The 16,590-nt window shown below is 38.0% G+C and overlaps 1 protein-coding gene across 1 annotated transcript in view; it reads right to left on the minus strand.

The window, feature by feature from the left end:
* LOC309614729 (uncharacterized protein C8orf34 homolog) overlaps positions 1 to 16,590 on the minus strand; it is a 393,717-nt gene that overhangs the window by 136,525 nt on the left and 240,602 nt on the right. The window contains 1 exon segment of the mRNA XM_082363485.1: positions 4,470 to 4,555. Coding sequence (XP_082219611.1) covers positions 4,470 to 4,555 — 86 coding nt within the window.

Consider the following 16,590-nt stretch of genomic DNA (forward strand, 5'->3'; position numbering starts at 1 on the left):
TGTTGAACTTTTTATTTGTGTAGAATATTGACAATAAGTAATATTAAAATGTTCTGTTCTACACTATAAAGCAAATTATTTCATTTACAGAAGAAAACGCACTCTCTTGTGGATTTGCTAGGTTTTTTATAGTTAGAAATACTATACAATAAGCGAGTTCTCAAGTTCCTCTCGGTGAGCAGTTAATGGTTTTAAAGAGATATTGTCATTGCATTTGTTTTTTATGCATATGTACATTAATCAATTCATTCATCCATTTATTTGTATATTTGTATATTCATTTATTCAAAAAAACTATATGCCAGGCTCTCAGCTAGGTGCTTTCAAAACAAGTTGAGCAAGAAAATTTTCTATGACTCTTTCTCTCTTGGAATTTATTTGAACACCTTTACAGTATTGATTTTTTTAATAAAAATTAACATTTATAAAGGGAAGGTATTGGTAACTTTATACGGTTTTACATTTTGTTCTGTTCTTGTTTTGGTTGAATTCTTCCTGGTTATTGGTGCCATATCCAGTGAAATCTACAGCGTGAAAAGATCCATTCAGCTCAGCATAAAGGGACAACCGTGAAGTGCGCCAGAATATTTGTGAATTTACATATCTGACTGTATTAAAAGTTAAGTTGAAAGGACCCTTAAATAGCCCAAATCTAGTGATAGAATATTAATCTAACAAGTTAGTAGGGACAATAAACATCATGAAATAAAACCTTAGTGTTTAAGGCTGGGAGGGGTACACTTCATTTTTTTAAGTGTTCTGAGTACTTTGCTTATTACCAACTACTGGTGGGTGCATATGCGTATTTTGTCCTGTCTATTCCAGAGCAATTTCTTCTAAGTATAAGTGATTTTCAAAATGCAAGCAATGAATTCTTTGAGCTTTTTTTAATAACATGGAGGGGAAAAATGAGTCTCTAAATCTGTCAAATGTTAGAGAGTTTATCTCCTCATTTGAGAGAAGAAACTGAAGCATCGAAAGATAAAGTTATTTTTTCAAAATCTAAGTTTCTGGCAGCACTTGGACTAAAAACTTAGCCTCTGTGGTTGATTGGGCATGCTGGTAAGAACCTGGAGATCTGTAGGGTTTGCCGCTGTTTAACTTCACTTAATGTCTTCCTGTCATTGTTTTTACTTTTGCTGTTTGTGCCATAACAGGTTTTTGTTAAGCACAAGATTATACATGTTCATAGAAATATTTATGTTTATTGAGCCAAGCTCAATGTGGATGCATATTTAACATAAAAATCACATTAGCACTTTTTGGATCTAGCGATTTGACTAACTTAAGTAGAAAAGAATGTACTGAATCAGAAAGCATATTTTGGAATTTGTTGATTAGGTCTCTAATATCTGAATGTGAAGAAGGCAGGATATAAGAAGTTCAAGAAAGGAGCTTAAACTTAATGAATACCTTTTCCCCCAGCGAATGCAAGTAAGTATAATCAACATATTACTGATGCCTTGTTTAATTTTCTAAAAAATTTAAATCCTAACAATACTCAGTTATTATGTAAACATGATTGCTGAAGGATATATTATCTGTAGATCAGTGGATTGGAGTGGTTTTGATAGAATTAAGTATATATATAATGGGCCAGTAGTTAATACCTGTTTTGTATCTACTTTTTTTTTTTTTGAATTTTATTTTATTTATTTTTTGTATCTAGTTTTATATTGAGCATGGTGGAGAACACAAGAAACCCTCAAGAAGCATATAATCCAACTGAGGTAAGAAGAATAAACACACAAGGAGTAATTCAAAAACAATTAGGGGTTGGGGACTTCCCCGGTGGTCCAGTGGTTAAGACTCTGCTTTCCAATACAGAGGGAGTGGGTTCGATCCCCGGTTGGGGAATTAAGATCCCACATGCCACGCGGTGCCACCAAACATTAAAAAACAAAAAAAAGAACCAGATCTTATTAAAAAAAAACAAAAAGCAATTAGGGATTGAAAAACAGAAAACACTGCTGTGGGCTGGACTTCAGGGAGACTTGACATCATCTTAGCACATAGGATCTGAACAGGCAGAGGGAACGAGAAAGAACTTACTATGAGTTGGAGAAAAATGGCTTAAGTAAAGGTACACATGCAAGAGTACCAGTGAGGAGAAGCCAGGATGACTCCAAAAGCTAACGGAGTGTCAACAAATGGCCAGCCTGGGGCCCCTAAATTGCTAATGACACACGGCTCACCTTTCACTGGCAGCGTTAAAGGTTCGTCCTGAGAGTGTTTCATCTCATCAGTACTATGAGAGATTTGAGTATATAGAAACTATTACCTTTGTTTAGTATTGTGCTACACTGGCATTGGTTTATGTTCCCACAACACTTTATTTTTTAACTTTTATATATAATGTTTTTAATATTTGATATATAAAAAAGTACATATAAAATATACATGTATAATAAAATATATATATAGTACATTTAAGTTACAAAGCACAATGATAAAATAAACACCCCAAACCCACCACCTAACTTAAGAATTAAAACATTTCCAAAAACCTTCATATACCTGTGAGCTCCTTCCTAATCCCTTCTCCTTGCTTCCCCTACCCCCTGAGAATAAAGACCATTTCGAGTCTTTCATTCTCTTTTTTCAATATAATTGTATCACTTAATGTATGTTTTCCTAAAGAATAAACTATTTAGATCTGTTAGTTTTGAGCTTTAAAAAAATGACATTCTATGACTTGCTTTTGTTCGATCAACATTATGCTTTTTTTATAGACATTTTATTTTATTGAGATACATATTTTTACAACTTTTTTTTTTACAAATATTATGCTTTTAAGACTCATTCAGTTGTGAGCTGCAACCTACTCATACCAGATTGGAAGACCCAACTGCCATTTCAGATCAGTTGCTTGAAATCAGCATTTATATTATGTTATATTTAGATTATGGAAGCCGTCAATCTCTACAAACCAGGGCTTTCTTTTTCAAAGAAACAGTTGTTCACATTTACCAGCACATCACTGATTTCATCCATCCTATGTGTGTAGCTGAAATGCATTCAGATTCCTACAGTGTAACAATTTTATAATCTATCCATTTTAGTGTCCACCAGCATACTAACAAATTTGCCTACATTTCATGGTACACAAGACTTGCTTCTCTAACATATTTATCCAGAAGTGGAGTTTCTGGGCTTTACTCAGATTTTAGGATAATGGAAGACAATTTCCAAAATTGTTTATGCCCCACCTGTGGTGTATGAGTTTCTTTTCGCCTCTATCTTCACCAGCACTTGATTTTGCCAGATTTCTTAATTAATGTCAAATAAAAGGTTGTAAAAGAGCATCTCTCTGTGGCCTTAACTTGCTTTTCCTTGATTACTAAACATTTTTCATATGCTCATTGGCCATTTGTGTTTCCTCTTCCGTGAAATGTCTATTCATATCTGTTGCTTATTTTTCTATTGGTTTGCTGATCCTTTCTTTATTAAATTATAGATGTACTTTATGTATTCTGAATATTAATCTTTGATCAGTGACAAATATATTCAAAGATAGTTTCCTATTTTGTAGCTTGTCAACTAACTTTTTTCTGGCATCTTTTGATGAACAAGAATTCTCAACACTCTACAGTTGAATATTTTTTCATGTTTAGGAATGTTTGCATCTTGTTTAAGATGTCCTTCTCTATCCAGATGTAAGGAAAATGTTTTCCTATGGTTTCTCTTCTAATTATTCCAGTTGGATGTACTGACTGCTCCTTGCTAGAACACTGACTGATGAAGCAGTGACAGACCTCAGATGTCACTGTAGTGGCATTACATGTATTTATTTATTTATCCTGCAGACATTTTGAAGTGCCCTGGCATGAACTTAATATGCTAAGCCAAGGAGTTTGAATTCTGTCCTATAGAAAATGGGGAAGAAATAGCAGCTTTATTTTTATAAAGATAATGAACCAAAACGGGTGAGATAGTACAAGGAGAATCTATTTACAGAGCTCTTACACTAGCTAGAGAAAAGAGGACAAGGGCATAGACTAGGCAGTCTCAGGGAAAATGAAGATGAGACTGGCTTGGTGACAATGACATGATTTGAGACCAATTTAATATAGGGCTGAGAGAGAGGAAGGAAAATCAAGTTTGATATTGACATTTCTGCCCGGAGGACTGAAGGGATCCATGATGTGCGAATGTGAGTAGGCAATGTAAGTTCCAAAACCAAGTTGGAATTAGTGACAAACTTTGGGAGTAGCCAACGTAGAGCTGACCTGTTTGTACCTTAAACAGGCGCAGGCATTAAGAGGCTGCTCCTCAGGACCCACGCTTCTTGCTTCATTTTCTCCTTTGCCCTTAACCTCCTGACACACAGCCTGCAGAAGTGGTGGATGTATGATTGGCAGCTACGGTGATTTGGCACAGGGGAAGATGTTTGGTTTAGTTTTCTTTTGTAAAAAAAATCTTTAAGTGCCGCTAAAATTACAATGTATATTGTTGGATTTGAAACTTACCCAAAGAATCTGGGATTATTTCATCTGGAGACTGAAGTATTTGCGAGGTCTCTTCTGTCCTTTCCACCAGGTTGTCTCCTTGAAGCCTAAATGATTAACAGTGGTCATTGAAACTCTAATAAGGTTGAATTGTGAAATGTGAACTACATACTACTGAGGACATGACTATGAACTTCTAAACTCTAAAATCAGACATGCTTCTTCCAAGCAGAAATACAGCCTTACCGAAACCTTTGTAATACAGTGTTTTTGCTTTTCTAACCTTTAAGGAAAAGTCTTCTTTTCTCCTGTATACATGGCAAGATTAGTCTAGATAGAATCTGCTTTTCTTCTTAGCCTCACTGAGGAAGGTTTATAAACAAATGTTTTCACGGAAACTACAATGGGGAAGTGAGTGGAAGAAAAGCAAGCATCCAACACAGTGTGCTTGCCTGACTTCTGGGTCCAGGGGCATCAGAGGGTTCCCATGGCCGCACAGAGGTTTATCAAATACAATTCTCCAAATCAACCAAACCTGCGCTTAAAGGCCTGCAGGTCAAGATTCATCTCGACAGGGGATGTGAAGATTCTCGATACGTGTGGCTGCCCCGGGTTCTCATAGACCCTGGGTCTTCTTCAGGAGAGGCAGATTACACGGGAACTTTTAGGACAATAGATTCTGAGCTTCTATATCCTCACCTTTAGAGAGAGACTAGTCTGGGTTTACATTATACTGTGAAACCACTCTATCAAAGGAGGTAGAGCTCATCAATAAATGTTGGAACTCTGACCTAAGAGCAGCAGAATAAGCTCTGCTAATGTTGGAGGACAGTATGTCAAATAATCCAGAGACTGGAAATTTCTACCAGTGCCCTTACTTTTTTCTTGCATTTAACTCCCATGAGGTGAGTGCTCTCATGGGAGTATTAATAAAAACATGATATATGCCATTAATATTTTCAAAAACACAAACTCAAATACAATTCATAACTGTACCAGGCTCAATAGTCAAAATTTTCAACTATTTTATATCTTTGCTTTTATATGCTACAGCGGAATCCAATAACATATATGCATGACTCTCTCTTTACCTTTCGTATAATTATAAATATTGTACATTATATTTTTATTCCTACAATATTAAATATTGTACATTTCTGTATATATTATACATTTATACTTACATATTACCTTCTATACACAAACCATATTTACTGTATTATACAAGCTAATTAAATAATTCTCAAGAGTAGCTTGCTGATAGTCATATAAAACTCTTGGGTCAAAAATCTTACACTTTTAGTTAAGTTTTAAATTTTTACTCTAAAAACACAGCATCACTTTTAAGAGACTGATTTAGCTACATACTTCCCAAATCTGCCCAACTATTTCTTTTTATTTTGTTTACTTCTAATAATTGGGAAATATTCTTTTTTCATCAAAATTATCAAAGAAAGAAAGTATGTAGGTACACAAGATATTGAAACATGTAAGTAAAAATTACCATTAAAAATTAACAATGAGCTCCAACACATTTGAGTATTTAACATTAGGTTAAAAACCTAAACAGAAAATAAATCTCCAACAAAGGCAGAATGAAACGAGAAATCAAAAGTAAGCTGTAATGGTTTTTTTTTTGCTCATTGCAAGCTTCAATAAAAAGAAATACTTACTTAGTATTTATCAATATGCTCAATAATAACCCAAATGTTGTGTAGATGTAAAGAAATTGCTACTGCCCTTGATTTCACAGAGTTCTCAATTTAGCTGAGTTGAAAAGACAAATGGCCATGAAAACAACCAACAAATTGGGTGGCCCTGAAGCTGGTTCATCTTTGTCCAAACAGTGCCCTCCAGATACCTTAAGAGTTGAATTCACTGTGACTTGGCACCAACTCCACTGTGGAATGCTTCTCAGCCCTGCTATCCTTGAGCACTCTGCCAATGTTTCCCAAGCTGTAATCCACATAGCACTACTTTTGTAAGAGGTTAGTAGGTACTATGCAAACAGGAGTTGTGTGGGCAAGTCTGGGAAATACCGTCTTAATAAAAGTTAAATCTTTTTTTTTTTTTTTTTTTTTTTTACACCACAAGAGTTATACTCATACTCTCAAACATTTTCACTTTGCTTTCTAAAACTCCCCTTCCATATAAAACACTCTTCTATATTCTCAGCCGCTAAACAAAATGTTTCTTGCTCTTCCTTGTCATAACTGAAGCCCGTTTCTCGTCTAAGAATATGACATCCCTTTTTCCTCTAAGAATATTATAGTACCTCCTCTCCAAAGGAGGCTATCTAAGCCCTCAACCTCAGCTAACACAGGATTATAAATATTAACCTGTTCTCTTTCTGCCTGTGAAGACTTTGATCAGGTTCAGTATTTTCTTCTTCAACTCAAGTGTCACTATTATCGTGAATGATCTTTGTGTTCATGTGTATCTACCTGCTAATTTCAAAGTCCCTCAATCTCAAATCTGGAGAGCTTCCCTTCTATTTCACCTTCCCTAACCCAAGGGCAGATAACTCAATTGCTCTGTCAGAAATCTTTAAATCCAATATCCTGTTCTCTGACAACAAACTTGCCTCCTGCAGGCTCTTTCACAAACTCACTTTCTCTTTAACCAAACATAGATCTTCATTTTCCCTTGGTTTTCTCCCGGTTTCATACCTCTCCTGATTTCCTTCCTGCCCTCCTCAGCTGGGACTTACTGCCCCTCAGTTCCCATGCACCCATGTCCTTTAAGTCATTACTGCCAACCAGACCCTAACCCTGTATTAACTCATCATTTTCATTCACATGTGCAGCTGAAAACTACTGGTGAAAATCATGACACTCTAGGACTGATGAGTATAAATCAATAGTCTCCAACTTTAAACTTTGGCTTCTTGGTTGTTTTTCTTTCTTCCATTCCTTTCAAAGTCTTTTCACAAATATCACCTCTCTTCTGTGTCATCCAGAAAAATTATCTAATCAGGAATAAGGACCTCCTACTCCCCCTCACACAGCACCAACAGAATTATCTTCACCCTGACCTGTATTCACCACCTTTCCAGTTCACAGAGGATGAGAGACCCTCTCCCCTGACTAAGGCTTAGACCATTCATCAGGCTGGTGATTTGGGTCCCATCATCTCATCTGCCTCTTGGACCTAATTTCTTTTACTCACCACCACTCATTCTGTTTATCTCTACTGCTCATTTCCCACAGCATAGAAACAAGTTCACTTCTCTTGCAGCCTTAAAAAAACAAACAAAACAAATGCCTCCCATAATTATCTAAAACATCTACCTGTTGCTTTTTCTAGCCCATTCTTCTTTGAGCCAAACTCCCTAAACATTCTAAAACTCCCTCAATGCCTTTTTAAAAAATTGAAGTATAACATAAAATATCCTATTAGTTTCAGGTGTGCATCATAGTGATTTGATATATGTATACATTCTGAAATGGTCACCAGAAGAAGTTTAGTTACCATCTGTCACCATGCAAAGTTATTACAATATTATTGACCATATTCCTTATGCTGTACTTTACATCCCCATGACTTACTTATTTTATAACTGGAAGTTGGTGTCTCTTAATCTCTTTCACCTATTTCGGCTGCCCCTCACCTCCCTCCCCTCTAGCAACCACCAGTTTGATCTCTGTATCTATGAGTCTGTTTCTGTTTTATTTGTTCCTTTGCTTTGTGTTTTAGATTCCACATCTGGACACTTGGGTTGTTTCCATATCTTGGCTATTGTAAATAATGCTGCAATGAACATATGGGTGCATATAGCTTTTTGAGTTAGTGTTTTTGTTTTTGTTTTGTTTTCAGATAAATACTCAGAAGTGGAATTACTGAATCATATGGTAGTTCTATTTTTAATTTTTTGAGGAACCTCCATACTGTTTTCCATGGTAGCTACACCAACTTAATTCCTACCAACAGTGCATGAGGATTCCCTTTTCTTCACATCCTTGCAAACACTTGTTATTTTTTGTCTTTCTGATAATAGCCGTTCTGACAGGTGTGAGGTAAAGTCTCATTGTGGTTTTGATTTGCATTTTCCTGATAATTAGTGACGTTGGGCATCTTTTCACGTACATGTTGGTCATCTACATGCCTTCTTTGAAAAAAAAAAGGCTATTCAGGTCCTCTGCCCATTTTTTAAATCCGGTTGTTTGTTTTTTTGATTTTGAGTTGTACAAGCTCTTTATATGTTTGATACTAACTCTCCACCAATGCCTTTACTTCCACAGTTTTAATTCACCCATCAACTTATTTTATTTTATTTATTTATTTTTTACATCTTTATTGGAGTATAACTGCTTTACAATGCTGTGTTAGTTTCTGCTTTATAACAAAGTGAATCAGCTATACATATACATATATCCCCATATCTCCTCCCTCTTGCATCTCCCTCCCACCCTCCCTATCCCACCCCTCTAGGTGGTCACAAAGCACCAAGCTGATCTCCCTGTGCTATGTGGCTGCTTCCCACTAGCTATCTATTTTGCATTTGGTAGTGTATATATGTCCATGACACTCTCTCACTTCGTCCCAGCTTACCCTTGCCCCTCCCCGTGTCCTCAAGTCCATTCTCTGCGTCTGCATTTTTATTCCTGTCCTGCCCCTAGGTTCTTCAGAACCTTTTTTTTTTTCTAGATTCCATACATATGTGTTAGCATATGGTATTTGTTTTTCTCTTTCTGACTTACTTCACTCTGTATGACAGTCTCTAGGTCCATCCACCTCACTACAAATAACTCAATTTTGTTTCTTTTTATGGCTTTTTATTTTCTTTTAATATCCCATAGTATATATGTGTCACATCTTCTTTATCCATTCATTTGTCGATGGACACTTAGGTTGCTTCCATGTCCTGGCTATTGTAAATAGAGCTGCAATGAACATTATGGTACATGACTCTTTTTGAATTATGGTTTTCTCAGGGTATATGTCCAGTAGTGGGATTGCTGGGTCGTATGGTAGTTCTATTTTTAGTTTTTTAAGGAACCTCCATACTATTCTCCATAGTGGCTGTATCAATTTACATTCCCACCAACAGTGCAAGAGGGTTCCTTTTTCTCCACACCCTCTCCAGCATTTATTGTTTGTAGATTTTTTAATGATGGCCATTCTGACCAGTGTGAGGTGATACCTCACTGTGGTTTTGATTTGCATTTCTCTAATGATTAGTGATGTTGAGCATCCTTTCATGTGTTTGTTGGCAATCTGTATATCTTCTTTGGAAAAATGTCTATTTAGGTCTTCTGCCCATTTTTGGATTGGGTTGTTTTTTTTTTTGGTATTGAGCTGCATGAGCTGCTTGTAAATTTTGGAGATTAATCCTTTGTCAGTTGCTTCATTTGCAAGTATTTTCTCCCATTCTGAGGGTTGTCTTTTCATCTTGTTTATGGTTTCCTTTGCTGTGCAAAAGCTTTTAAGTTTCATTAGGTCCCATTTGTTTATTTTTGTTTTTATTTCCATTTCTCTAGGAGGTGGGTCAAAAAGGATCCTGCTGTGATTTATGTCATAGAGTGTTCTGCCTATGTTTTCCTCTAATAGTTTTATAGTGTCTGGCCTTACATTTAGATCTTTAATCCATTTTGAGTTTATTTTTGTGTATGGTGTTAGGGAGTGTTCTAATTTCATTCCCTCAACTTATTTTAATTTGCTTTGCGCTGCTACCATTCTGAGATGACTGGTTATACTAAGACTATCTGACTTTCTAATTGCCACATACAGTGAAAACTTTCTGATATTGTTTTTATTTTACTTTCAGCTGTACTTTGTATGAACACTCTTTTCCCACTCTGCACCATCTCCCTGAGTCAGCTCATCCACTCTTATGGTTTTAACTACATTTACGGTGAGTTTTTTCAAATCTTGAGTTCTCAGCTCAAGATTGGTGTACCCAGATTCTTGCAGGACAACATTTTAATTGGATTAACTATAAGCATCTCAAAGGGAACTTGTCCAAAGCAAACTCATCTTCATCATACCCTGCCTCACATTACACATGGCTAATCAATCCCAGCCTCATTAATTATACTTCCTAAAGAGAGTTCCTGAATCTATCACTTCTTCTTTATACTACTACTATAATTGTGCTGCTCATCTTGACTTGCTTGGATTATTAGTTTCCTTGATGATATTCATACAGAGAAAGTTATCCTTCAAAAATCCATTTTTTCCATATGGCTACCAGAAAGTTCAAAATAAATCCTCATGCTTTATTATTCTCATGCTTTAAATATTTTAGTGCAAGAGATTTTAACATGAGTATGCTTAGACATGCCCACAGGCAGGTTTCAGGGCACTCACTGTAATTCACAATAAATGGAATAAAAATTTTTGGTGGATTGCTCTTTTTTGGACAGGGAGACAGTGACTTCAACCAGATTCTCAAAATAATCCTTGACTCAAAGGAGTTTAACAGCTGCCATTTTTACTGGTTTCTCATCACCTGAAAAATGAGTTATGGTTTCCTTACCAAGTCATTCAAGTCTCTCTGTTGCACAACCCCTACACATGTCTGCAACTTCACCTTCTTGGATATTTCACCATGGAATTTATACTCCATAAACTCCAAACTGCTTTTACTTCTGTGCAGATATTTTATTAAGCCTCTGTGCCATTATGTAATTATCTCTGGCAGAATTTACGTTCCCCTCTTTTACTATTTGGCTTAATCCTAGGTTTTAATTACAGATTCTCCTTTTTTCAGAAGCTTTCCTTCCTGAAGTCTTAGCACCTATGCAAATCTTTACCATAGCTCTTTACCATATTTAATTGCTTGTTTTCATGTCTATCAACACACACCAAGTGTCTTAAAGATAAGAATTTTATTTTTCATATTTTTATGTCCCTAAAGCCTAGCTTAGGTTGAGCTTGGTACACTGTAAGCTCTAAAAGAGATTTCTTAAGGTATTTTTTAGTGAGTAGCTCACCTTGGAGATAAGGAAAGGAAAAGCAGACCCAGCCTATGTATAAGGAATTTTCTACAGAATACTTTAGTGTATTTACAATTACATTCTCTTGAAAAGGGGTGAAAATTATCCTACATATATCTAGGGTTATAAATGAGATGCTAAAGGTTGCACCTGCACAAAGCTGGTTGCCACAGCTAGAAGCATGTGCCAAAATAGTTGCCAATTAAAGTTGGGGTATTTGAAGTGAGGTGCAAGCAGAGGTGACAAAGATGGCAGATGAGTTTGGGTTTCAAATAAACGAATCAGATTTCATTTAATACTGACCAGTGCGACCTGGCTAGAGGGAATGCTGTTATAAATGTTAGTAAATTATATCTCCAGGTTTGTGAGTCAACCGTCACCTTCCATTGACTCAGTCTCAATAGTGAATAAGCCAATGAAAGATAGTATCCTCAGAGACTATTGTAGTGCCTATCACAGCCTATCATAGTACCAGGCACATGTATGTGTTCAATAGACATTTGTTAAGTAAATGCTGCTGTAAAGTCCCTACATCTTACAAAATAGCCTTAAGGAAGATGGACCAGTAAAGAGAAAAGAGGTCGAAGCTCATTCAGGAGTTTTGTGGCCATAACAGTGGTTCAAATTTTGCTTGCTTGGTAATGTTTTGAGATCCAGCTGGTTCCAATGTCTCGCTCTGTAAGAAGACGCAAGGAAACCAAAACCAGAGCTAAGTAGCAGCCCAGCCCTAGTCCAAAATGGTCGGTAAAACACATCCCCACCAGCCGTACGCATTTTGAGAAGGGAGTTTTGAATAGTGTAAGCAGTGGGAGGATAGAGAAAGTTATGAGCGCTACTTCTTTCCTATACTTTTTTTTAAAAAAATCCAAGACTTTCAATAAGAAAACATTTTTCTTTTTTAAAAACCTCTGGTATTGTCAATTCAGTTGAACCACATGATGTGATGAGAGAAGACTCAAATAAGTGCATTCTTAACTTTCCACATTGGCCTGGAAGACATTCAGATTCACGAGCAGCCATCTTTCTGTTTTTATGTTATCACACTATATATGACATATTTTAACCTTCCCTGAATACTTTTTGGAAGAAAATAGTATCTAACTAAAGAGTAGACACTCATCAAATGTTTTATTTGAAACAAATTGAATACTTTATGGCATGCATGAAATTAAATGCCAAGTTAACATTTCTAACTTATCTAGTTCAGAGGAAATGATGAATAAAATCTGGATTAATTCAAGAAACGTTAATGGAGTAGGTGGTACTTGCACTGAGCTTTGAAAAGGCTAAAGTTTGATTAGATGAAGAAAAAGAGGAAGGATGTTCCAAGGAAAGAGCAGTGAAATAATAGACTACATTTACCTTGGAAAAAGAAGCCTCCCTGGGGGAAAAAGGTAAAAAAAGAAAAGAAGAAAGAGAGAGAGAGAGAGAGAGAAAAGGAACACCAAGTATAACAAAAAACTGACTAAGAGCTTCAGTGAAAGTAGTGTATTGAAAGCCACAAACACATCTAGATTATAAGATGTATTCAGATGGGAGCTTGCAAACTAAACAAGAAATAGACTTAATGTAGCAGGAAACTTTGAAAGTTTTAAATTATTGCCTAATACAATAAAAGCTGCACTAAGAAAATAATATTCATTGAGGCATTTTGTAAGGCCATTTGGGAAGCTCTCGCAATAAACCAGAAATGGAAGATCAAAAGCATGGAGTGAGCAGGTCTAGGCAAGTGCCTACAATGCCCCAAGCACTGTTCCAGTTTGGGGGGCTGCAGCTGGGGGCTGTGGACACGATGAACCAAATTCCCATCCTCAATGGAGCTTTCATCCTACTGACCGAAGATGACGAACAAACGAACAACTAAAATACATAGAATCGGGTGTTAATAAGAAAGCTGGTTAAAAATCAAGGATGGAAAGTAGAGCCAGGAAGGAAGAGCCTATAAAGGAAGACTCCGGAGAAGGGGTAGTATGCAATTTTACATAGTGTCCAGGGAAAGCTTCATCAGTGGGCAATATTTGAGCCAAAACTTGAAGCAATGAGAGTCTAAGCAAATAGATGCCTGAGAAAGAGCATTACAAGGAGAGGGAACAGCAACTTGAAGCCAATGACTGGCATGGAGTGAAGGAGGGGTACATAGCAGGATATGCTGTCTGAGAGGAAGCTGAGGCTAGACCAGGTAGGACATTCTACAGTGCTGGGGAGGAAGAAATTTCCCTCCACCCTTCCAGGTTCTTTTGGCTGGTCTAAGAATTAAGCTGACAGGAGACTTCTGTTTCTTAAAAATAACCTGCCTAGCTTAATCCTCACGCCAAAGAGACATCTTTTGGGGTGGGAAATTTTGCTCCCCTACAACGTCATCTAGAAATTCGATGCTAAAATATGTAGTCTTCTTCCCCATGAAAATGGGAAGCCAGTGGGGGGGGGCGGGGTTTGAAGCAGAGGAGGGACATGATCAGACTTTGCTTTAAGAAGGATCACTCTGCCTGCTGTGTTGAGAATTGACTGTGGGCAGCAAGTGTGGCTGCAGGGAGATTCCTTAGGAGGTTATCCCACCAACTTTGTTGAGCGGTGAGCATGGCTTGCCCAAGGGTGGCAGTGGTGGAGGTGATAGGAAGCGGACTGATTCTGGGTAAATTCTGCAGCCGGAGCCCGCAGTCTATCTGATATGTGAGACTTGGAGGTTGTGAGAGAAAAAGAGAAATAAACAATGTCACCATTTTTCTGTCCTGGGCAACTGAAATGATCATGCTGCCATTTGCTGAGGTAAGGAAAACTGAGGGAAAAGCAAATTTGGTGGGGATAAGTGGACTTTAGCTGGGGACACGGTATGTTTCAAGTGCATTTTAGGCGTGCTGGTGGGGAGGTGCAGAGAGGCATTTGGATATCTGTGGGGAGACTCTGAAGAGAATGAGCTGTGCACTAGGCTTGGCCTCTCTGGGCTCTAAAATCTCTACAGAGAACTTCAGAATATGATATACTACTACTTAATTGAGCTATTCTGAAGGACGGGTAATTCTGTTTCACTGGAAAATAAATAGTATATCGTGATAAGTGCTGATTAGACCAGGGGAACCACAATAAACAGTTTAGGTTTTAAGAAATTTTGAACCGTTTTCTTCAAAGGGTTAGAAAATTAACTTATCCTTCCCCTCCAAAGTCTTTTAATTCACAAATCCTCTTTCATAACATCAGTCAGAGAGTTATTTCTAACTCTCTTTCGAAATGTTAATTTTCCATTTTAGGATTCTAGTACGTTTCTCCAGAATTATTTTGTGATGGAAATTCTAGCACTTATTCTCACTTACTCATTTTTTTAAAATAAATTTATTTATTTTATTATTTATTTTTGGCCACATTGGGTCTTCGTTGCTGTGTGCGGGTTTTTTCTAGTTGTGGCGAGCGGGGGTACTCTTCGTTGTGGTGGGCTGGCTTCTAATTGTGGTGGCTTCTCTTGTAGTGGAGCACGGGCTCTAGGCGCATGGGCTTCAGTAGTTGTGGTGCGTGGGCTCAGTAATTGTGGCACACAGGCTCAGTAGTTGTGGCTCGCGGGCTCTAGAGCGCACGCAGGCTCAGTAGTTGTGGTGCACGGGGTTAGTTGCCCCACGGCATGTGGGATCTTCCCAGACCAGGGCTCAAACCTGTGTCCCCTGCATTGGCAGGCGGATTCTTAACCACTGTACCACCAGGGAAGCCCACTTACTCCATTTTAAAGTCTTAAAAAAGCCATATTGTCATCAGCATCAAACATTTATCGGGGATCTTCAGAGGCAAAGCCCTCCACTGAGCAATGAGCCTGCAATCTGGCGCGAGACCTGCGTGTATTTTCATGATCTCTCTAATTATTCGGCAAGCTTCCTGAAGTCAGAGACCAAGTCTGATAGCCACCACACCATCAGGGCTTAGCAGAGTAATTTGCACTTGTGCCCCCTCACCAGAATAACTACCTAATTTAAATGGCATCTATCTGAAGTCACTAAACACTTGTAAGAGTTCCTTCTCTACTCTAGAAAAATGGCACTGCTGTCTTGTGGAACTTTGCCGCCCTCCACCCAAGTCCCACCCAAGTCCCAGTTCTTCAGGGAATTACCTGGATGTTCTTCCTCCCACTCTGCTTTCCAAGCCCACTGACTCCACCTCGGGGGTCTCCTTTACCCCTGGCCATTCCAGTTGACCCTTTGGTGGGTGGTCTGGCCCTTTGATACCATCTCTCAGCCCCTCAGCCGCGCTGTCTGTGCCCCAAACGCAGCTCTACTTCTCCTCCCGGAACCTCTGACAAATACTTCGGCCCCAGTGAATCCCCCGCCAAGAGAAAATTTCCAACAGTACCTAGACTTCCCTCCTTATTTTAGGATATTCACTTAAAAAATCTTCCTTCCAGCATTCATCTGTAGGCACTCTGCTGTTCCTTTTCTCTTGCTATGCCATGTGAGGTAACAATGCCTCAAGATGAAGCACCTTTTCCTGACAGTGGAATGGAATAGAATAACATTCTCTTTCACCAGAGGGCTTTCTTTACATTCTGCTTTTTAAATTCTCTCCCTTGTTCACAAGAAATCGTTGAACATAAAGCTCTAAAATATAATGATGGATGGTGACATAGAGATAAAAACCATGCTCTTTCCTCTTAGATTTTCCTTTTAATTTCCTACCTCCTGAAAGTGAGATATGGGCCTACAAAATATCGGTAACTCTCTAATCAAATTTGTAGTTCTCTCATGCATACCTGATTGCAGACGTGTAGCTGCCATAGGTGGCCTCTTATCTGGGCTGCTAATTACTCTCCTGGCAGAAGTTTAAGAATTCTAAAACCAAATCTAAGGAAAGCACACATGGAGAATAGATGTGCTTTGTTTTCAGTCTCTTCTGCTTTACCTCAACTCAAACGTAAAAATGTCAACACAGAATTAGGTAGAGAAGATCCCGCACGGAGCAGGACTGATTCTTACCATGCCTTGGGACTACTAAACTAGATTTTCCAGGCAGATGTGACCAATATGTGGGCCACTGACACACACCTTGGCCAGATTATTACTCGCACAAAGGATGACCCTGGGGACATGCCAACCTTCCTGAAATCCAAGGCAGTCATGAAAAAGGATTACATTCAAATTGCCAGACAGCTCCGGAGCTAAGAAAACTCCGAGAGAAAGCAGCCAAACGCGGAATGCTGAGCTAGAGGCAGCTCTGGGCATTGGAATCTT

Source organism: Balaenoptera borealis (assembly GCF_965194805.1).
Source record: "Balaenoptera borealis genome assembly, chromosome: 17".
NCBI classification, from domain to species: Eukaryota; Metazoa; Chordata; class Mammalia; order Artiodactyla; family Balaenopteridae; genus Balaenoptera; species Balaenoptera borealis.